The 24,474-nt window shown below is 22.8% G+C and overlaps 6 protein-coding genes across 6 annotated transcripts; 5 read left to right on the plus strand and 1 right to left on the minus strand. All coding sequences in view use genetic code 6, as the record gives it.

Annotated features, from left to right (window-relative positions):
• Positions 1-634: 634 nt before the first annotated feature.
• TTHERM_00050620 (transmembrane protein, putative) lies at positions 635-1,723 on the plus strand (the record flags this gene model as incomplete). Its single annotated transcript, XM_001014858.3, has 1 exon — positions 635-1,723. The coding sequence occupies one exon, from the start codon at positions 635-637 to the stop codon at positions 1,721-1,723; it is 1,089 nt and encodes a 362-aa protein (XP_001014858.1).
• Positions 1,724-4,776: 3,053 nt separating this feature from the next.
• TTHERM_000050623 (transmembrane protein, putative) lies at positions 4,777-5,115 on the minus strand (the record flags this gene model as incomplete). Its single annotated transcript, XM_012797400.1, has 1 exon — positions 4,777-5,115. The coding sequence occupies one exon, from the start codon at positions 5,113-5,115 to the stop codon at positions 4,777-4,779; it is 339 nt and encodes a 112-aa protein (XP_012652854.1).
• A 4,279-nt stretch (positions 5,116-9,394) lies between these two features.
• Positions 9,395-11,618, plus strand: TTHERM_00051650 (hypothetical protein; the record flags this gene model as incomplete). The annotated part of the gene is made up of 2 exons (XM_001014862.2): positions 9,395-10,290; positions 10,352-11,618. The coding sequence occupies exons 1-2, from the start codon at positions 9,503-9,505 to the stop codon at positions 11,616-11,618; spliced, it is 2,055 nt and encodes a 684-aa protein (XP_001014862.1). The 5' UTR covers positions 9,395-9,502.
• A 522-nt stretch (positions 11,619-12,140) lies between these two features.
• On the plus strand, positions 12,141-16,243 carry TTHERM_00051660 (hypothetical protein; the record flags this gene model as incomplete). The annotated part of the gene is made up of 4 exons (XM_001014863.2): positions 12,141-13,977; positions 14,037-14,520; positions 14,585-15,726; positions 15,798-16,243. Exons 1-4 carry the CDS (start codon positions 12,186-12,188, stop codon positions 16,241-16,243), a joined length of 3,864 nt encoding a protein of 1,287 aa, XP_001014863.2. The 5' UTR covers positions 12,141-12,185.
• A 652-nt stretch (positions 16,244-16,895) lies between these two features.
• TTHERM_00051670 (kinase domain protein) lies at positions 16,896-20,599 on the plus strand (the record flags this gene model as incomplete). The annotated part of the gene is made up of 3 exons (XM_001014864.3): positions 16,896-19,005; positions 19,448-19,804; positions 20,214-20,599. 3 exons carry the CDS (start codon positions 16,896-16,898, stop codon positions 20,597-20,599), a joined length of 2,853 nt encoding a protein of 950 aa, XP_001014864.1.
• A 2,751-nt stretch (positions 20,600-23,350) lies between these two features.
• Positions 23,351-24,001, plus strand: TTHERM_000051689 (hypothetical protein; the record flags this gene model as incomplete). The annotated part of the gene is made up of 1 exon (XM_012797401.1): positions 23,351-24,001. One exon carries the CDS (start codon positions 23,351-23,353, stop codon positions 23,999-24,001), a length of 651 nt encoding a protein of 216 aa, XP_012652855.1.
• Positions 24,002-24,474: the final 473 nt, after the last annotated feature.

Below are 24,474 nucleotides of genomic sequence, written 5' to 3' on the forward strand. Positions count from 1 at the left end.
CATCAAAGTTAATTCAATTTTGTTTTATTTTTTTAAATTTTTTGATCAACTTTTTTGTTTTATCTCAGTTTTTAATAATAACATCGTTTTTTTTAATCTTTAAATCAATATTTTTTTTGGTTGCATGTAAAATTCCACGAATAAAATATTTTTTTAAATGTAAAATAATGTCTAAAAAATATTGAAAAAAACACTAATTAAATTTAGTACAGCTGTATTGTACAAATAACTTTAACTTATCTGACTTGTAAGAGTTTTTTTTATTTTTTGTTTTGGTTTTGTAGTAGATATAAAATATATTTTGAATTTCCAATTTTCAAATAAATTATAATGAAAATGAGAGAAAGATAAAACCAATGATTTATGGAGTGTTTTATTTATGTTAAAAAAAAGATATGTCTATTAAACATTAGAAAATTCTAAGAAACAAAAAAAGTAAAAGTTAAAACCTTCATATTTCAGATAAGAAATAAAAATCCTCTTTAGTGATCAATTAGAGTATTGGTAGAGATTGTTATAGCTAAACAGCTAAAGTATATAAGCAATAAAGGTAATTGAGTTAAATATCGAAAGAAAAAGTCAAAAAAAAGAATTATCAAATAAAACATTATATTAGAGTTGTTGAAATTGTAAAATGTTAGGAATTAAAGAAAAGATTCAGGACAGCAAAAAAGATGGTGATGTGATTACTTGCAATAATATTAGAATATATGTGTCAAAGCAAAAACCTAAATAATTTGATGGCCTATTGTATGCCTTGATGAAAGCATTTGAAAATCTGAAAATTGAATTTGAATTGAATGTCATCGATTCGCGTGATGCATTTGGATATTAATTGCCCATTTTGCGCCTCGAAAACAGGATTATTTAGAGATAATCATTTTTAGATACGATAAGAGTAATATATTTGCATAGTGATGATGATAATTAAGGAGAAGAAAAGAATAGTAGAGTTTCAAATTTCATAGATATATGCTAGAAATTAGATCAAATTTCTACATATTTTCAATATTTTGATGATGAAACTGAATATCTTTATCGCGATGCCTATAAATGGATTGTTCATCCTATTAAAAAATTGGCTTATCGCTGGAAGATGAGGGTTTTTTCCCACTTTTTTGAAGAAAAGGGATTATTAAATAAATCGAACGTTCTAAATGATACAATAATAATTTTGAATAAATTGATTGAAATGTTTGAGTAGAACAAATTCAAGTCATTTAGTCAGGGCAGCTACCATGGAAAGAGCTCTTGTGGCTTGGATATTTGCGACATTTTGATTACAGGTATTTTCTCTTAAATTAAACTCAATCTTTCATAAAAATGTGATTTGACTAAGCTGATAGAATAAGAAAAATTTATGAAAATAAGAGACTTTTGTGCATCATTCTTTGAAGCAAATTAACCAAAAATATTAAATTAGCTTTAATAAGGTGGAGATGATAATAATTCCTGTTAGTATGTTCTTAAATAAGTTGGATGTTTTAGATCTTAACACGAAAGTGAATAGTCTAATGTAAACGTGTGTTTATTCTATGAAACAAGCAATCATCATGAAGTGTAAGAAGCTAGAGAAGCAGCAAACTAATAACCCCTTAGTGCAAAAAAGATTAAAAAAATGATGATCAACAATATTAGTATCAACTCAATTTCACTTTTGCTAATGTTCGTAGTTTTATTAAAAAATGCACCCAGATAAGCTCAACAAATGACCACACAATGATTAGAAATAGTAAAAATTAACATTAATTATCCCAGTTGAAATTTTATTAGTTTATATTTAGTAAATGACTGGGTTTATTCAACTAAAAATTTTTGCATTTAAAAAAATATGTAGGAATTAATGTGATAGAAAAATAAGCCAAATAGGAATTAAAATAGGCTTGATTAGTGTAAATTGATTTGAATAGAAATTGCAATGATAGATTAATATTTAAATCGTTATGCAAGTTTATATGGTAAAAATATTATAATTTCCTTCATGTATTAACTAACCATTAGATAAAACATGCATGTATGCTTCAAAATATAGATAGTAAAGTAATCACTTAGAAATTGTTTTTAGATTTTTATACTATTTGTTTTTCTATTTTAGATGATAGAAATTAGTTGTTAAATGGGATATTATGGTTTGGTATTAGGTGTTTTTATGCAATTATACTTTTAAATTATTGTTTGTATTTTTGTTTGTTTGTTCCCTTTATTTTATTAGAGAAATGCAGAATTTACTCAGCTCAATAGTCAGAAGAAAAAAATAATTGTTACTTACTAGATAAATAAAGCTAATAATTTGATATTTAAGGAACTATGACTCTGACTTCTGATAAAAGTTGAGATATTTTGATGGAAAATATTATTATAAATTGGATGAAAAGAATTAATGTATTCAAAAAAATAAATTTTTCTATGCTCAGCAAAAACCTTTAGGGTAATCAATAATATAAATTATTAAATAATGATTGAATTTGGTTGATTGTTTAATTATTTGCTCATATAGAGGGATAGACTGATTGATTAATTGATTGATTTATAGATCAGTTCATCAATAATTAGATATTTAGTATTATTATTTATTTTTTACAATTTCAACTTTCTAAAGATATTTTCTTCTTCTTCTTAAATTTTGTTTGCTTCTTTACTCTTTCAATTCTCCCCACCTTTATATTATTCGTTTATATTGTTGATAAATTTTATTTTAATTTATGAAGAGTTGCTTTTTTATAATACTTTTTTCAAACAAACAAAAATCAACCATTAAGGTTTTTTTATAACAACATAAAATATTTTTGATAAAAATTAAAAAAATTGCAATCTTTATCGAAATAAAGACATATATCATCAGTTTCTAAAGTTGATTGAATTTATTCAAATAATTAAAGAAAGGAATAATGAGAGTAATATCAAGAAGCAAAAGTAAAAATCAAATTCAAATATTTAATTAATCAAAATTTAAAAATAAGACGAGTGAGTGAGTATATGCTATATTAATGAATTTTTTGTATTCTTATTATGAAAGAATTTTAATTTACACTTGAAACAAAGCATTATTAATTTATATTACATATTTTCATAAAAAAGAAAGTAAATTAGCTAAGCTAATTATTGGTTTTATAAATATCAACTAAAATGTAACTAATTATTTCTATGATTCAAAATACTTATATTCATTCGTTTAGTAAAATACAAAAGAAGTCTACTTTATTTTAAAATCAATCTGTTACAATAATTTATTTAAAATAAAGACAAAAAAATTTTCAACAAATTCTTTTAATTAGTTTTATTTCTTTTGAGGTAAAAAATAAAATCAAAAATATTGAATCAATCTATCACTAGATGTCAAAAAAGATACAACAAATTTTTAAATGGCTATATTTCATCAATTATAAATTTTAATACTATTTATGGTTAAATAAAATTTTCATTATTCAGGTAATATTACTCACATATGTTGTCCTTTAAAAAATTTTATTTATAGGTTTTGCATGATTCGCTATATAATTTATTAATTGTTGTGTTTTTATCATAATAAAATATTTTACATAATTTTTTATGGATAATTTTTAATTGTTAACTTTGTGTTTTTTCTTTAAAATCAAATTCTTTCTTGAAATTCAAAAAAATGACTAAGAAAAAATCCTTTAATCTGCTTTTTGTAATTTAATGAGTAGAGTTTTAAATAATTAAAATTTGCAATTACATACATTAGTTTTTTCTTATTCTAATTTATGATTCTTAACTTTCTTATCGCAATACAGTAGAATAATTAATATAAAAATGATGTTCATTATATATGATTTATAGAGATGCCGTTTGAGATCACCTTATTTATTAGAATTAAATTAGTATTTGAAAATTGAATTTTGATTATTTATTATTTCCTTACCCGTGACAAGGAAAGATCTAGCGTAATTATTTTTAGAAAAATAAAAAAATAAAATACGCATTATCTATTTATTGTCAATTTCTTAAAAAATTATCATTCATATTTTCTTTATTAATGAATAAATTCTATGATTTTTTTTAAAAAAACCTATTATATTGTAGATAAATTTCTACTTCTAAAGCCATTAATCATGAATTTTTTGTGAGAAAACTGAGAACTCATTATTCTTGAGTGTCGAGTAGTTAAAAAAAGTTATCAAGGATATTATTTTTTAACTCAGGTTATTAATTTACTAATTAAGTCTTTTTAATTTATTTGTTATAAAAATATAGAAGTTTTTTTATATAAAACCAAGGAAATTAGATTGAATTAGATATAATAAATAATTAATTAAAATATCAAAACTAAAAAACTATAATAAAAAAAATAATAAAACCTATCTTTTCTAAAAAAATAAATAATGGACGAGCCTTAGGTAAGCTATTTTATTGAATAAGAAGATTTATCCTATTATGAGAAAGGTGGCTTTTCTACTTCCTCTAGCAATGATTTTTAAGATATTAGGAATTTTCCACCTTAAGATCACTTGGATTTCTTTTAGAGCTAAAATATTTAGTACACTTAAACTGTAGACTCAGATTAACCTCAATCATAATAAGGATAATTACCTCACAATTGCTGTATTTAAAAGAGCAAAAAAAATTCACGTTGGAATGAAGATGAAAAACGTCTCTACTTTTAATTTAACTTGATGAAATATGATATTGTAATTTCAAAAGACAAAAATACGAGAAAAAAATGTAAATTTTTTGTTTAGATGTCTGAATTTATTGGGACAAGAGATGACAAATAGTGTAAATCACATCACTAAAAATAAGTAAAAAATGGACTCTTCAATAGATTAAAAAATTACATTGAAAGTTATTTTTAGCTTAAAAAATCCTAAACTATTTCTTAAGAACAACTACTAAAAGAAGAAAAGGAATAAGATTAACAATTATATTAATAATAATAATAATAATATTAAACATAACCATAGTAAATATAATAATATTACTAATTAGAAAATAGTGAAGAGTTTGAGGAAAATTTATATTTACACAATAATCTTTATTATCCTTTGTTCTTGGAAGAAAGCTAATAAGAATAAATTTCTTATTCCCAAAATCCATTTTCAAAAAATGAATAATCTTAAAAAATTCATTTAAATAATGAAAAATTGAAAAGACCATAATTATTTATCAATCTTTAATAACTATTATCTAATCCTTTTTTATTAAAGTAAGTAATGAGTCATTTAGAATTATTTGAATAGCCCACTCTTTTTACTGATAAAAAAGTTGAAGAACTTAATAAAATTTCCTAAACATAAAGTGAAGAGAACTATCTAGAGTATACTCAAAATTTTGAGAATTATGACTAAGAAGAAAGGTAACGTAAATATCCGACTCTGTACATGCAAGCATTCTAAAATTTTTAAAAAAATGATTAATAAAACTCTAATCAAACAATAAAACCATTCTTATACTCAAGTTGTTAGGAAAATTTGAGTTTTTAAACAACACAAAGGATTTCTCAAAAAGCCCCAACTAAAAAGAGAACTTATAAAAAAAAATGTTGAAAATAAAAATAAATAAACATAAATAAATAAATAAATTTTCCCTGTTATAAATAAATATAGTTAATATAAAATAAATAAAACCTCATTATAATAAAAATATTTTGCACAAATAAAATCCAGAACCACCTACCTACCTATCCAATTTAAATATTCAAGAAAATTCTTTGATTTATTCTACCTCAACAAATTAACTTTGAGGTAAAATAAATCCAAACTTTAGGGGTACTAGTCTCCATTCTGATTTAATTAAAATAGTGAAGTAATTAACTAAGAGTATTAATAAAATAGATCAGAAAAAAATATCAATTTTATGAATAAATAAATTTTGCTAAATTCCCAAATATAAATAAATAAATATATAATATATCATGTAAATTCATTGTTTTTATATAAATTATATAAGTAAATATGTGAGTCAATATTCAAATTCTAATTTTGTTTTACATTTTTATCGAAAAAAATTATTAATTTCTTTACCAGTCAGTCTGAATTTCTTTGTGTCTTTATTTGATTTATAAAAAAATAAATCGATAGTGATGTGTAAACAAATATAAATTTTTTTTTACTTTAGTTCAAATATCCTTTTAGTATAATAAATTAGCTTATACTTCTTTTTTTCTAATTGTGATTGTTTTAAATTAAAATCAAAAATTTTTATGAGTTTTTCAAATTTATTTAATTCATTTATTTGTTAAGATATTTAATTACATCTGATCTAATTTAGTATTTTTGTGTTATCCTTATCTTATTTATCTGTTATACATGAATTCTATTAATATTAAACAAATAAATTCTTAGGCATAATATATTCTTGCATGATATAGGTACTTTACAAAAGTTAGTTAATACTTTATAAAATATGTCTTTGCTAAGTAAAGTTGAGAAAAACTATGACAAGAATAATTATTGTTGAAATCAAAAATCATATTATTAAGTAACGAGAGAAAATATAAATTTGAATACATTTGAAGTTAAGCGGGAGGTAAAAATTTGTGGATTCAAATGATTTATTTAAAAAGCTTTTATTAGATTGCACTAAAAAATTATAATGACTATTCATTAAGTGACGTCTTTAGCAAAAATAATAGAATCTTAAGGTCAACATTTGTAAGGTGATGATGATGAAGTATAATTTATTTACTTTTGTTTTTAAATATTTTTTATCTGTCTATCTGTTTTAAAGATTAATACTTTTTTTCTAGTATAAAATATAATGGTATTCTTTAGTTGTTCTTAGATATAAATTACTTAATACAATTCTGATTACTTCAAAAATTTCATACTCGAATAAGCTTTCATTATTTTCTAATGATTAAAATTTATATAGAAATTGATATATTATCGCCACTATAGTGGATAAAAGCTTCATTATCTTTTTTCTAATGAGTTTTAAATTATTTTGTAGTTAAAAAAAATCACTTTAGAGATAAGAGATTGATTATCTACGCAAAAATAATCACAAAAAAAATTAATCAGCCGTGCATGCATCCTTTAACATTAAAACTAAAAATTAAAAATAAAAATCAAAATATTTAAATAAATAACTCATATTTTTCTTTTATATTTCAACTATTCATCGAATAAAAATCATCTTAATGAAGTTATTTAGCTATTTGGGCAGATTATTAATATTTTAAATTTTCTTACTTTTATAGTAAAATGTAAAGATTACTTTGATAATATTCTTTTATTTATTATTTTAATTTTAAAATAAAATATGTCACATATTAACCTATGTTTGATTCCACTATATTTAGTCCTATCTCTACACAATTGTCTCTTAGCCATATATTAAATTTGAAAGGCAAAGAAATATCACCCGAAACTCCCTCTCAATATTATTAAATAAACAAATCAAAAACTTTATTATTACTACTAATATAATAAGTTACCAAAGAAGAAATGCTCAAAATTCTTGATCGTTCAATTTTTAAAAAGATATATCTATTTATATAAAAAAATAATTAGTCAGAATGAGAAAAATAATAAATTTATTAATAATGAATACTATATTTAAAAAGGACTATTCTTTTATTGCAGTTTTAATTCATAAAAGAAAATAATTTAATAAAAATAATTTACACAATAAAAGATATTATTTTATTTTTTTCATTTATTTATTGAAAATACAACAAACAACTAAAATTAAGTATAATTAATTAAGAATATTTCAATTATAAGCATGATTCTCCTTGAAGTGAAAAGAATTTCTATTGTTAAAGAAAAAGTATGTTAGACTTTAATTATTAAATTAATTAATTCAAAAAAAATTGATGTAAATTTTACAATTTTCTTATTTCTTAATATACTTTTAAGAAATATTTTCCTAATAATTTAGAAAGATTACCTACTTTACTTTATCAATGTTTTTCCTTAAACCAATTATTCTAAGATTCATTTATTTTCATTAAAAATTATTTCGTCATTTTAATTTTCTAAAAATTAATCTATATATCATATTTATTAAAACAAATTCATCAAATTTTATTTTATTGATAATTAGTATTTGCTATTCATTTTTTATTCTAAATATAAATTAGTTAATTTATACAAAATTAAAATATGTCATTATCAATATTTTTAAATTAAATCATTTTATTTATATTTCAATTAAATTTTGGAAAAAAAAATAATTACATTTATATTTTTAAATATTTTAAATCTATTAAACACTCATTTTAGGATATCAAATAAATTATTTTCATAAAATTTAAATTAAATTTATTTTAATTCAAATTTATATTTTCTATTTTGAATGATAGTAATCTTTTTTTTAATTTTAATTTATCTTAAATAAATATCTATTAATAAAAAATACATAAATTATTGTTAATTAAAACTATTTTTATAAATTTTTATCATTTAGAATGTTTTGCAATTTTATGATTTTTTTAATGATTTTTGAGTTATAATATCATTATATTATTTAATTTAAAATATATTTTCTAATCAATATTAATTATAAAATTATATTTAATATTTTAATTTCAACATAAAAAATATTTAATAGAGTTTTAAAGTTATTAAAAAAAATAAAGAGTGTTAAATATTGATAATTTAGAAGATTTTAACATATTAATAAACATTTTATTAGTGGTTTAAATTAAACTTGATTAAATGTGTAATTTAAACCAGCTAAAAGTTTAATTTTGTTTTATATTTATTTCCTAAAAAATTAAAAATTAAATTTACCATATAAATACGATTTGATTGAAAGAAAATGAATTAAATAAATATAAAATATTATTAAGAAGTATTTTCTTTCCTTAAAAAAGTTCAAATACATTTATTCATTATCAGGCTTATATAAAATTCTATTTTTTTATGAAATAAAGTCAGTTTACTAACAAAAGTAAATAAAAAGATAATTAATTAAAAATTTGAGAATAAATATTATTTAACAAAAAATAGAGAATATTAAACAAAATTTACTTTCTAGAATATAAAATTAAACAGAATGAATATATTTTTATTACATAAATAGGTTTAATTAGCTTTAAGAATTGAAATTTATTTTTGATTTATGCTATTTTTTATTTTTCTAAAGAGTTTGATAAAGCTATTCAAAAATATAAACAAACTTTAAAGTTTAAAGTATTTTTAAAAATATTTAATTGAATGAAGTAAATATTTATAAAAGAATGTTGTTTAATAAGATTTAATTATTTATAGTGGTAAATTAAAAAATATTTCAAGTATTTATTTTACTAGATTGAAGATATGCGAATATGTTCAAGCAGCATTTTAACATATTATAAAATTTATAAAATAAAAAATATTTGAAATTTATTTATTTTTTGTAAATTAATTAAATGCTTTAAAATAAACTTTAGTTTTATTTTATTAACTGTTTGTAAATTTTTTGAAAGTTTTATGATAATAAAATCTTGCCAAATATTATTCTTAAAAGTAAAAATCTATTTAGAAAAGCATTCAAAGAGCATATAAAAAAATATAAATAAATAAATAGATAGATAGATAGATATATTTTCAGATAGATGGATAGCTTAAATTTGTCTCCCATCAAAGATGGAAACTCAAATAAAGATAATAACTCGGTAAGTCCTAATTCTGATTTGAATAGCAATTAGTTACCTCAAAGCATGGAAGGAACTCCTTATAGAAGCTAAGAATGTATAAAATATTAGTAAAATCATACTCCAAGTCGAGAATTAGCAGAAATTCAATAAAAATTATAAAATTCACCTGGATTAGACGGCTTAGTAAGGAAGTGTAATATACTGAAAGTATAATCTCAAGCACAAGCAGCTGTTACTTCATAGTTTTATTAGTAAAATTTAGAGCATTCCCTTGATATTAGATAATAAATGCTAGCCACTAATCATCTTCTTCCACCAAATTTTCATCGAGTTCAAGATTAGGAAATTTAACAAATATTTGGAGTATTCACAACACCAAGTAAGGATAATCCAGAAGGATAGTCAAAATAAAACACAGATAATAAAATTTAAGGAGAAGTTTAAGAAAATTAATAAATTTGCACATCAGGATATAAAGAAAGATTATCTTCAGCTCCTATTGATCCTAAATTAATATTATCCTAAAAAATAGTTTCACCAAATATTTAGTCAGTGTAGTGTCAATCAAAAGAAAATAACTTAGATACAAATTTAGCAGAAGAAAAATAACCAAATACCTAGGTGGATCAATAAAATACTGTTAATCCATTATTTGGTTAGAGTTTTAAAAACTCTGAACTAAATTATGAATCTAAATTTTAACGGATTTTATAATCTTCTTCACCAACAGATTAGTACAAGCAATCGTAAAATTAATTGAATTAATAGTATTAATTTATAAATTATTTAAATTTAATATGAATAAAGTATGATAAACACAGGTAGTGCTCTAAGCTCTTATTAAATAAGTTACTCAAGTTTGAAATGGGACGTTTAATAGCAATAGCAGCAATTTAAGCCAAAAAAGGATTATAAAAATAATTTTTAGACCTATTTATCTTTAATTGGTTTAGGGTAGAATAGAAGCAATCATCATGGCTCTTCTCTTTTAAATACAGGAAACAATTTATACTTTGCGAACAAAGCCTAAAATCAACTATAAAGCAACAATTCAGCAGGATTATATAGGGTTTCCTCCACTGAAAGGCAGTCAGGAAGAAATTTTTCTTAAATAGGTGCTACTAGCAATAATAACAATAATAATATTAATAGTAACAATAATATAAATAGCAACAACCCAAGTACAGTAGGAGGAAATAAGCGTAGAACAGGGTTAGAGGGGATTATCGATAAAATTAATAATAAAAAAGACTATCTTTTATAAAAAAAAAGTTAAAAAGGGATTTAAAATCAAAATTCTTTGCTCAGTAAAAATTAGATATCAGGCAATTAGAGTACTGCTTTGAGTAGTAGCAATAATGCAAATAATTTAATTAAATTAAGTAGAATTCATCCTAATTCACATTAGTCTAGTAAGCAAGCTGAGCTGGAAGGATCTCTTGAAAAAATACGTCTTATTTCTATGTAAAGAAATATTAATTATTCTTCTGGCATTAGTAAAGAAAATGAACAATAATAAAAAGCAAGCCCACTTTTTAAACCAGGTTTTCAAACTTAATAGTAACAATAACCTTAATTAATTTAACCAATGCAGTCAAGCACACTTGCATCATCATTGCGTCCAAATTTAGCTAACACAACCAGCAATTATTTCCCATCACTAGGCTCGTCTATTGGTGCTAATTAAAGATATTCAAATACAAATTAAATTTTACAGTCTGATAGATTTTAGACTTCTACTTCTAATTAAATAGGATTAGCATCTACTGGTTAAAACTTATAAAATAAGTAACAAATCCTAAGCTAACCTATTTCAACTATTTTGTCTTCAAATGTTAACAATAGTAATAAAGTTAACATTTAACAAGAATTATTGAGAAATGAAAGTTAGCAGAGAAAAGAAACTGATAAATAAGAGCCTTAATAAGATATATTATTTGAAACAACATTAGATTAGCCTTAACCTATTGCACAAGACTAATAATAAGTATTAAATTTTGATGCTTTTGAAGATTATGATGACAAAGTTAATGGAAATACACAAGAATCTGATGTTGCTAACATAATTTCTTGATAAATTTATAGTGTATTTAGATTTCTAGACTTAAATAAATAGTTTTAATTTTAGAATTCTCTTAAATTTAAAATTTTACAATCAAGAAAAATTTAAATATTTTAATAAAAAAACTTAAAAAACTTAAATTTTTAAAATTATTTGCAAGTCATTTAGTAAGTTAATTAGTTAAATTAGATTTTCTTTTATATTCATTTCAATTTTTCCTATTAAAGAGTGTAGTTTTTTTTAGTTAAATTTATAAATAAAATCATTTATTTTCTTAAAATTTAATTTTGATTCATTGAATTATCAATATGTTTTTATTAATTTATTACTTTCATTAATTGGATATATATATAAGAATAGTTTAAATTAAGTAAATAATTTTTGTTGAAATGCCTTTAAGATTTGAACCTAAAATACTTAAAAAATTGAAAATTATTTGATATATTCATCAGATTTATTTTATAAATAGCTATTAAAGTTATTTGTTTTTTAAATAAATTCACTAATTTTATAAAAATTTTTAAGACCAGCAGATTTTCTATTAAAAATAATCAAATTAATTTGATTGTAAAATGCTTAATGAGAAGTTTTAATAATTCTGTTAATGAATAATAGAAATCTTTCTAGAGTGATTCAATCAATGAAGATAGCAAAATTAGTTCTAAAATTAATGAAACACAAAATTAATATTTGAGCAATAATAATGTTATCAACAATAACTTTTCAGAATAGCGCTCTAAAAGCTAATCTTCTTTTATAAAATCTTAAGCTTCTAATCATAGTATTCCTATCACAAATTAAAGTTATAATGATAACCTTAGTGTGAATAGAAGTAATAACAGTAGAACACATACAAGTATACAAATTCCTTAAAAGAAGTCTTAGTTTCACATCTAAAATTATTCAGGATATAAAAGATATGATGAACCTGTCAAGCTAAATAAAGATTAAAATTTTATGCCTTTGTCAAATCATATCAGTTCATCAGAAATATTGTTTAATTCTGGAATATATCAAAAAAAATATAATGAAAATGACTCTACAAAAGCTTCTATTTTAATGAATTTAAACACTACAATAGTTGACCCTTCAAAAAGCTAATCTTTTCTGATTTAGAAACCTATAAAACAGTAGCTTGATGTGATAGATGAATAAATCAATTTAGAAAATCAAAGGAAAGAATTACAAAAGTTTTCTTTTTAAAAAGATTAAAACCAATAAAATTATTAAAGAAGAGCATCAGAAATTTTAGAAGAAACTGCTAAGCAATTAGAAGAGGAAAGAAATAGACCAAAGCCTTAAGAAATTCATGTTATTGTAAATCCGTATGAAATTACTAGACAAGATATACTTGAAAAAATGATAAATAAAGACAAATAAATGAGAGAGTAAGAAGAATCAATAAAAGCTAAAGAATTTAGATAAGCAAAAAATAAACAAGCTAAAGAGCTACTTATATTTTTAGGAATGAAATTACCTTCTGATGATGAAGAAGAGGAAGAAGAAGTATAAATAGAAAAAGATAAATCTTTCAATAAAATAGCTTTATAGCCTTAAATTCCATCTAACCATAATTCATAAACAAATATATCTGAATAGCCCTCTCATAGTGTTACAAAATCGTTTTTTAACAGAAAACCAAAAAAAAGACAAACCACTAGAGTTATTGATATTATTAATTAAATGAACTCCAAGACTCCATAGGAGCAGAAAATGTAAATGATTAAGGGTGAAACTGCTTTGATTATAAAATCATAAAAAAATTTAAAGTCAACAACAAAAGTAGACTTTGAAGATGATTATCAGTAGCAAGATAATAAAACCCAAAACTTGATTAGAGGCTCTCAAACCAGTATCTAATTACATAACGAAAAGTCAAATAATGACATACAATCAGATAAATAAAATATTAAACCAATTTCAGATGTCTAACCTCCTTCAAATAACTATACAATTAGTGATATAGAAGATACTAAAAGTGTTTAACTTTAAATGGAATAATTTTTAAATCGGAGAACTCTTAAATAAAGCTTTAGATTACCTTTAAGGTATAATTCTGCAATTATTAAAAGAGCTTTCGAAAAGTAGGGATAAACCTATATTAGCAAATGGCTATCCCATACAACATTCACTTAAACAGATTTAGCAGAAGATGAAGAAGATATAGATCAAACGGTTATCAAAAATGCAGCACCTGGTTAATAGGTTATCTTAATAGAAACAAAACCTTAAATTATCAAGGGAAGATTGAATAAATTTGGTAAATACAAAAGGAGGCTGAGAGAATCGATGACGAATTTTGAAGATGAGGATGAAGATCCAGAATAAATACTCAACAAAGCAAATAGTGTTAAAAGAAGAGAAGTTTTGAGTAATTAAAGTTATTTTAAGATGATCGATTGTTGAGCTATTTCATTTTTTTTATTTTAGAAAATAGGATGAGAATTTAAGCTAATGTAGAGTCAAAAAAGGAAAAAGAACTAGCTAAAAAAGGTAGAGAGTACTAAATTTAGACAGATATTCCAGAGTCGAAATGGGAATAGAAAATGGTTTAATTAGGAAAAAGAAAGGTTAGGTTTCAACTTGAAAATGATCTATATTAACCTGACTTAGATGTAGGTCCGGATACAATTTTTAAAAATCCTACATTTTTTCGAGGGCTACAAATTCCTAAAAGTGGAGCTTAAACTTTAACTTCTATTGGCTAATCCATGACAAGCTTTGCGTAAATAGATTTTGAATTAGAACCAAAAAGTCACCATGAATTTGATGATAAATATAATCTAATGGATGTGTTTAGTGAGTTATATAAAGGAGGTGATAGAAAAGATTATAAGCTCAAGTAATAATGGATAGATTTTTTAATTTATAAAGACAAGATGGTTGATGCTTTTGAGAGAATGGATGGCTTAAGGTATTTTTGATTAATTTCATTTTCAAACAAATAGTAAGAAATTTATTTTAATAAATTATTATAGATATAAATATCCTCTCTAAAAGAAAATCGAATAAGATGTGAGAAATCAGTAAATTTATGAAGATATTATCAAGGAAAGCGAAGAAGAAAAAGTCTGGAAACCAGATGACTAACCCTAAACAGATCCACCAGATTAACTAAAAGAATTTTTGATTGAACCGAACATTTTAGTTTATTCCAAAAATATTTTAGATTTAGATAGAAATTATAATAAAAATAAATAAGATAAAGAATAGGATTTAACAAATTAAAGAAGGGTAGCTAAATTAGGTTTAGCTGATGAAAAAACACAAGCTCACTAAATTCAATAATTGGTTGATTAAAAGAGTAAGCCTAGTGAAGTTACATATGGAAATAGAGAGATATTTGACTTTATGTATAAGAATTATGGAGATCTTGCTTTTGTTCCAATGAAGACATTATAAAGAATTTATGACGAAAAAGATTAAAAATAAAAGATTTCATAACTTGAAAAAATACTCTTCGAATAAACTCCAGCTATCCCAAATAATATTCATACAAACAATAATTTATTTTTAGTTAAAGAAGTTAATGAATATGAAAATGAATTGAGATAAAAAAAGAGACAAAAACAAACCATTTCTAGAGCTAGTTCTTAAAGCTAAGTAAAAGAAGACATATCTTAAAAAAATTTCGAAGAAGCTAATTAAAAATCGAAAATTTAAGCCCAAATAAATTCTGTATTAGCTTCAGTTAATCCAATTAATTTTTAATTTATTGCAAATGATGTAAAGCAAAAATCTATAGTAAAGGGTGTTGAAAATATTGCTACAAAAAGCTTTAAAAATTTTTCAAAGATCTAAGATATGTCACAATAAATAAAATCTTAAATCGAACCACCATCAATAGAATAAACTTAAAAAAATATATTACAATCTCAGACTGAAAATAAAACATAATTTTAAATTTAATCTTTACAGCAAATAGGTGAGCCTTAATAATAATAACAACAAATCCAAAAAAGCAACATTTCAAATAGAGAATAATAAATTAAAACTTTAAAAGACCTAAATGAGATGTACACGACCCCTGGACAATTAATATCTCAAACACTCAAAACTATTAAAAGCTATAATAAATAACCAACAAACTAAGATAATCCAGAGTTTGACATTAAAAAAAGTAAATAAAAAAATTTTTTTTTTTATTTTTATTTTTTTTATTAATAAAAAATATTTATTTTACTTAATTAGATACAAACATGTCTTTTTACTCTAACCCAGATGAAGCTAAATAAGTAATAAAAAACCAGTATTATGTTGATCATGGCTCTCATCTACTTAATACATAATATGATTATAATATACCTGCTCATTATCATTATAGAGAAGCAGAGCAAGGTCTCTTTTATCTTTCGAAGAATTATAGAGATTACTTTGAACCAGCAAGAGATGTATTTGCTGAAAAAGATGGATGGGATATTCTTGATTAATTTGCTAAGAATCCTAAAAATCTGAAAACAGAAAAACCATAGATTCATAATTATAGCTAGCAAAAGGAATTTCATGATGAAAACGATATATTAACTGCTTTCCATGGAATATCTGTAATGAATAACTGCAATAAATTATTTAATGATGTAGAAAAAAGAAATGAAGATAATTTTAAAAGGAGAATTTACTATAATTCTTCATAGTGAATAGAAATATACTTGCCTTAAAATAATTTATTAATTGAATTGAAATTATTTATAATAATTAAAAGTGCTTCAGAAATTTATTCATTCAATAGAAAAGTTATTGTGATTTATTTAAGAAATCATTGTAAACCCTTTTAATAGAATGCGATTTAGTTAAAAATGGAGTTATGAAATGATGATGTAAACTAAGATATTATAATGATAGAAAATCACATAAAGTAAATGAATGAACAAATCAAATTTTATAAATTAAAATAAATAGATAAATAAATTAATTAAAATATAATAGAAAGATTTATTTTTTTTATATGGTTTGTTGAAGAACAAAAAAATAATTTTTTATATCTTGTGAACAATAAATTTTAATTTAATAATTTTTAGGTGAATAAAATTAAAAACATAAAAAATATGAACATGTATATTTGCTTGCTTATAATAATTTGATTAATAAAAATATTTAATGGTCAATTTTTATTCAAAGTTGTAATATTTGGATGTAATTTTAAGTATTAGCTATTCATATATATAACATTTAATACTAAATCTATTAATTAATTTATAAATTTATTCGCATCAACCAACCAACTGATAATAGAACTCATTTTATTAATTCATTGCTTTAGCTTACAGAAAGCTTAAAATATTTTATACAATGAATAATTTAGTTCCTTAAAAGCAGTAAATTCTGAAATAGAATAGTCCTAAAGATAAGCAAAATTAATAGTTCTAAGATTACCTTTAAAATTAGAATTTATACAATCCAGATTATCAAAATAATTAGTAGTAAAATAATAATAGAAAATCTATCTTGAAGCCATCTAATTATGAAAGGAATAGAAGCATTAGTTCAAATAATAGAACAAATAGTGAAAGCAAAAATTTAGAAAAGGATAAAGAAACAATACCAATTATTGGAAATAATAATGCAAACAAAAGCCATACTAGTCTTGAATAGAATCAAGAAAGCAAAATTAAAAGCTTTTTATCACCAAACTATTACAAATACGGATTGAAAGCGGTCTAAATTCCTTATAAGAAAGAAGAATAAATAGAAGAGGGATTAAGGAATATTGAAAAGCGACGCTTAGAGAGAGATAAAGCTCTAATTGAAAATTATTTTAACATTCCTCTTATTTTAAGAACAAATAAAAAAATACTCTTTGAATAGGAGCAGAAAACAATACTAAATTAAGGTAGCTAAGGTCAAGAAGAGCAGTAAGATGGTCTTTCTGCTTAATAAAAACAATATATATTATTTAAATAAAATTAAGAAACTTATAAATTAAATGATGCTCTAAATAGATCAATTGAATATTAGAATAGCAAAAGTAAACAAGAAAAATAAAGATTTAAGCTGAGAGAGTAATTTAATGTTAATCCTAATAAGCAGATTTAAGGTTCTAAGTATAGCAATAATATTAATGGAAGTGTTGTAATGAGTAGCATAAGCACTTCAGCTGGAAGCAAATAATTATAAAATTGTAATAATAATATTAGTAAAGGAAGATATGCAAGTTAGTAAGAACCTAGCCATGCAAGATCTAGGTCTGTTAAATAATATTCTTATCATTAAAATAGCTCTTAATCTCATCACAAATAGAAGACTGATTTTTTAAATATGTCTTATTAATTGGAAAATAATTTTTAAAATCCTTAAAGCAGTAATTTCTTTGACAGTAGCATTTTACAAACAGATATTAATTCATGTAAAAAAATGACATAGAAGAAAATTCAATTTGAAAGGAGTTTTGATTAAAATTAATAAAGTGGCTAAAGGCTTTCAGATGAAATTAACACAAGCTCTTTTTTAAATGCCAGCATTGCAGCTAGCTTGGGAAAATATGGGTATACTGATGCTTAGCCTTTTCTTATTAACACACCAACAAATTTATCAAAAAATAATGGAAATTCTTCAGTTATCACACTTACATAGGCTTTTAGTCCAATAGGAGAATAAAAAAAAGGTTTTGTAAGTAACTAAAAAGCATACTCGTCTATAATGTCAAATATAATAGATGGACATAGCCCAGAAAAATTATTGTACCAAGAATAGTAAAATATAGAGTTTATACCATGTATTGATTAACCACCTCTGATTTTACCAATTGAGGAAAGCAAACCTGCAGAAACATACTAAGAAATTTATGTAAATGAAATAGGATAGCCTATACAGGAAGAAATGAGTTTTATTAAAAAGACTTAAAATAAGAGTGCTAATTATAGATAAAATATTTAACATAATGATCAAAATATACTTCTTAAAGAATCTTTTATATCGAATTTCGAATAAAAAAACTCTGATATGATAAATGAACAAAATGGGCTGAATAATAACTCTTAGATTAATCTGAGTAAGTAATATTAACTGAATGATAGTAGTATAACTCCGTATTATTAGATAAAAGATGTTGAATCCTAAGTGTCTATCCTAAAATCGAGTAGCCTTTTCTTAAATAAGGAAAACTATGACATCCTCTCAAACTTCAGCGTTAAGAATTTGATGAATAAAGGGACACACTCTGAAATCTATAAACTGAAGAATTTAATTACAAATAAGGTCTAGATAGCTAAAAGAATTTAATTTAATTCAAAATTTGCTGAAAGTGCTTTCTTAAATGAAGAATCAATTATTCAATACTTTTTTGACGAAGGTGGCTCTATTAAATAATAATATTAAAACCACGCTGGCTCATATTTGCTAATTTAAACAACTCAAATAGAAAAATTATAAAACGAAGGAATTTTTATTCAATAACCAGGAGGTAATAAAATTTGATACCATATTTAGAATTAATTTTAGAGAAATTCAAATTAATTAGCAAGTGTAAATTAATTTAAATTTAAAAGGATTTGACAGGATGGATGCCTTTTAAAAAGTTATTAAACATAGTCCATTTTATTTAAAATAAAAAATAATCGTCAAATTAAATATTTTTTCAATATTTTTTATTCAAATTAAATCAAATTAGCTTACTTTATTGCTTTGATTGCTATCTTTCTAACAATATGAATAAAAGGCAAGCTCTATTTAAAATTTATCATATCATTTTCAGAGCACTTTCTCATATTTCTATGGAAATATCATAAAATGATTAGATATAAAAAAAGAATTTATATACTAATTCTATTAAATTTATATTTTTTTTACATAATTACACAAAGTTTGATACATTTTTTTTTTGTTTTATTATCTGTCAAATATAGGTAAAAGCCTATCGAGAGAATTATTAGAAATCAGAGAAGAAACACTGAAAGGGGAAGTTATTTACCATATATATCCTACAAAACTTCATAAATCTTTGCAAAATCATAAAGAATAGTTGTATGAACTTATAATAAATTTATGTGAAGTGATTGATTTACTTAGCAGTAACAAGATAGTTCATTCTGATTTTAGACTGGAAAATATTTTAGTGGACACCCTTGATTTTGGTGATTCTTCTGCAATTTAAGGTTTAAAAATAATAGACTTTGGGAGTTCTTACTTTTTGAACAATAGAAAAGGAGTTTCTAACATTATTCCAGAATACATGCCTCCTGAGGTTCTGAAGCAAATTTTAGGTAAATGAAAATTTACTCCATTAAAGGCTTTAATTAATAAATTAAGCTTAGTATACTTAATTTAAAATTTGAAAGTTAGTAATAGTGTCATTAGCTTACTTACATTAATAAAAATTAATATTTTCCAATTTTTCAAATGAAATCACTCCATTACGTAAATAAAAATACTTAATTTTGCGCGTATTACAGCCACCAATTAATTATATAAGTAAATTGTGTAAATATTTTCAAATTAAAATATCAAATAGACTTGGAAACATAATTAAATATTGTCTAAGTGCATAACGGCAATTTTAATTTCAAGCAATTTAATATCACAAAAATGTATTTTACATAATAAACTATTAATGACAAACGCAAAAATAATTGAATGAAAAGATATTAATATTTTTTTACTTACTTTATACAGGAAAGCAAAAGGTTGATGTATTTTCTGACGAGTGTCCTTGGTCTGTAGATATATGGACTCTTGGATGCATAATTATTGAAATTATTACAGGCATACCAGTTTGGATGCCTCAGCGATGCCTCTTACATAGTCATGGAGTGGACCCCAAAAAAGTAACTTCAGGATTTTTCTCACATAAACAGAGAAGAATAGACAGAATATTTGAAAAGCAAGTTAAATTTTCAAATCAAATTGAATAATTTGCAAAACAATACTTAAATTCAACTTGCCCAACAGTCTTTAAAATTGATTAGAACCTTTATAGCATAATTATAGGGATATTTAAATAAGATCCAAAAGATAGGATTTCTCCTAAATAAATAATTAATTTGTTAAAAAATGTTTGAAATTTGTATTTATTTTCCCACAACTTTATTTACTTATTAGTAATTTATTTTGATAGAATCACTGTTTTTAGTAACCTTAAGTTAAATTTTTTTGTTTTTTAAAAAATTTTTGTAAGCAATAGAAACTTATTATTTTCATCGTTAACTCATCAATTTGTAAATAAATATTCACTAATAAATACTTCTTAAGATTATTTTTTTCATTTGCAAAGTTCTTTTTATAGTTGTTTAGATATTATCGGCAAAAATAAATATCTGAGAAAGCTTAAATATTCAATAAACTAGCAGAGTAAAGCTATAATAATCTAGTTAAAAAATCTATAATCAAAAGTAAAGATAAAAATAACAGTAAAGATTTGAAATAAAACAGTTTAAAGAGTAAAATCTTTGGTTATTTTACTGATTTTCCATTTCAAAATTTATATTTGTAAGCATTCAGATAAATTTAAAAACACACTTTGAAAAATATATGCCAATATTTGATGTATTATCCAAGTGCATTAACTGTAAACAAAGGAGTTCATAATAAAATAATTCAAAAAAAACAACATAAATTTTTTTTGTATGTAAAATCAATTATGTTTTTATTATAATTCAGATAAAGTTGAGTTTTCTATTTAAAAATCAACAAGAAAAAAGAAAATAACTCTATTAATTTACTTTAAATTGCTAAATTCTAAATAATTTAAATTTATCACTAATCATTTCTGTCTTATTAATAGTGTATTATCAAAGCAAATTTTTCACTTTGGTTTTTAAGATTAAATAATGTGCAATCAAAGTAAATTACTTTTTAACTTGTAAATTTGATAAAAAGCAAGGTCAAAATGAAATTTACTGAATTTGTAAAATATAGTTAGATAACTAAATAAATAGATTAATTTTAAAAATTAAATCTAAAAAAATGAAGCTTTGTAAACGATTCTCCTTCACCAATAGTTTTTTTTTTGGAGATTAATTAATATATCTAAAACATTTGAATACTGAATCCAGACAATTAATTAGATTCAAAAGATAAAGAGTAAATTTTTATCAAAATAACATTTAAATATTTGAGTATTCGAGATAAAAAATATCTTCTTATATTTTACTAGAATCCTAAAGTTTAGCTGACTATGAATTACTTTAAGATATATATGAGTGTGAAATAATGTATGTATATTTGTATATGTAAATTACACAGTATGAAACGAGTGTCAATTAATTTATTTTCATTTGATTCACATAATTTTACAATTTATTAAATTAATTACATAATTAATTTCAAAAAAAGGTATTTTTCAAGAAATATTGTCAAAAACATAATAAAAAAGAGATAAAAATCAAAATCAAATAAATATATAATCAAAGTTTTCATTATAAATTACTCTCGAAAGAGAATAGCTAATAGGGCGATTTAAGTCAAGCAAAGCAATCAATTTTATAGAAAATTTTGATTGAAACTAAACTACTACTTTAAGCAACGCGGAGATCGATACTTAATGAGTATGTTTATTCAATCCGCGCTGCTTTTATTACTATTTTTTATAGTGCATCAAGTATAAACTTAGGCAATCAACAGTGATTTTAAAATTAGCTTATTTAATAGTACAGTAAGTTAATCGTCAAATATTTCAACATATAATATAGAAATTGAGCTTGATACAAGCTTAACGCATAATATATAAAGCTAAATTTACATTTAGGTAGATTTAATATTAAAAAACCCATCTGAATAAGATTTCTCAGCTATATCTAATTAAGATAATGATGATAAAACTGCTTATTGTAAAAAGTACAATTGCAATTAAAATATTTTTTTGGTAGTATTATTTAGTCTTGATAGTTAAGATTTTTAATTTTTATATGATAATTTTGATGCCTCTTAGTCGCCACCGATGGCAGAGTACTAAGATATGATGGATTATAGTGCATTTCTCAGCTAAAAAAAGCAGCACACTTGGTTTGTTCCTGTCTCTTATTTTTACTAAAATAATAGGTCTCAATTTTCAATAGGAGTATTAAATTTATATAGCAAAATATATCAATAGTCAGAAAACTCATTTGAATATAGTCTTCATATTTCAGAAATAGTAAAGAGCTAAGATAATTGCTCCATTGAATGCTTGTCAATATCTAAAAATTGTCGAGCATAATAGCAAGTATGCTCTTGCCAAAAAAATTTTTTCGATTTAGATTGCTCTCTGTATGCTAATACTATATCTAATTAAATATTACTGACTGAAAATTACAAACAAGGATCTGGGGGGTTTATAACGAAATCTGATGATCAGATTTAATTAAGACAAATCATTTAAGAGTTACCTTAAATTGAAACTGAACAGTGGATTTTTTAATATTTAGATATAGATTCTGACTTTTTACCACTCTTCACAAAAGTAAACTCTGAAGAGTCTGATTAATAATAAATTTAATACGATATTGTTCTTACTTTTAAAAAAAGTTTATTTCATAATATTTCACTCTCTTATATTTTTTATGGGATTGATTAAATATACACTCCTAATATATTTACAAATTATTTCATAATAGAAGACTTACCAACACTTACTTAAAACACAGATAAAGATACTCTATTGAAAGGCATTTAGCCTTTTGATTAGGTTTAAATTACTATCCCATTTGAAAGTTTGCAAAATTACAAACTAGATTATTAAAATAACTTATTTTTATAGTAAATTAACGTAGATCCAACTCTATTGTTTGGTTTTTATAATCTAGGGGGGGAAAAAACTTCTTTAGACTTAACTTATGCCATAAATATAAAATTTAGATAAAAACAAACAATTGAAAGAAATGTTTCTAGCGTTAATACAAGCAGTAGCTAAAACTCTACTTAATCCTACAATTAGAATCAACCACAACTTGAAACATCAAATATAATTATAATTTGTGTTGTTAGTGGTGTCCTTTTGTTAGGTGTTTTAGCTTTTTTATTCAGAAAAAAGCTCTGCCCCTAAATATATTAAAAAAAAGAAGAAAAAGGAAAAAAATTACACTCCAACGTGTCTGTTGCTGGAGATTCTACTCCAAAAAAATAAATTTATAGTAGTTAAAGTAATTTATAATCTTCAAATAAGAATAATAATAGAAAATCTTCATAAGCCAGCTAGCAAAATTCGATTAAAAGACTGCTAAATACTAATACTAATATTAAAAATAATTAAAATTAGTAGAACCGAATAACTAGTTACTGCAGAACGGCAGCCTCATCCACCAATAATCAAATAGTATCAGCATTTAAAAATAAAAAGTGCTAATCAAGTGATTAAAATGAGTAGGATTCTGCTTAAAAAAATTAAAAATAGTCTGATTAAACCGAAAATAGCAATAAAAAATATAAATAATCAAATTCTTTACCAAATTCTTTACATGTAACATCTTAAAATGGTTCTTGTATGATTTAAGCTGATAAATCAAATGCACAATTAAATGGGGAAAATGCAGTACTTTCATTTTAAAATGGAGATAAAAGCTTTTAAAGCTAAAATTTTATATTAAAATCTCAATCTCGTATTGAAGATTTGACTGATGAAAATTCTAATAAATAGCTAACCTTCGTTGGGTTTACTACAAGGAGAGGTTTTTTAGATTATAGCAAAAGCTAGCTAAATCTTACGAGCTGTTAACAGACGATGAATTAATTTAATTAAATGACAACTTAAGCTAACTCAGAGAGAAAATCCTTTTAAACTGATTGGAATATGATATAATTCAATAACCCAAATACCTTGTTAAACATAGATAATGACTATGATTTGCAGAATAATAAAAGGAGAATAAGTAGAATCGATAATGAGAGCTAAAAGTTAAAGAAAAACTCCATGTAGCCATTAGAAATACCTGTTGAAGAAGATGAAGTTTAAGGAGCTTCA

Source organism: Tetrahymena thermophila (genome assembly GCF_000189635.1).
Source record: "Tetrahymena thermophila SB210 genomic scaffold scf_8254659, whole genome shotgun sequence".
Lineage (NCBI taxonomy): Eukaryota > Ciliophora > Oligohymenophorea > Hymenostomatida > Tetrahymenidae > Tetrahymena > Tetrahymena thermophila.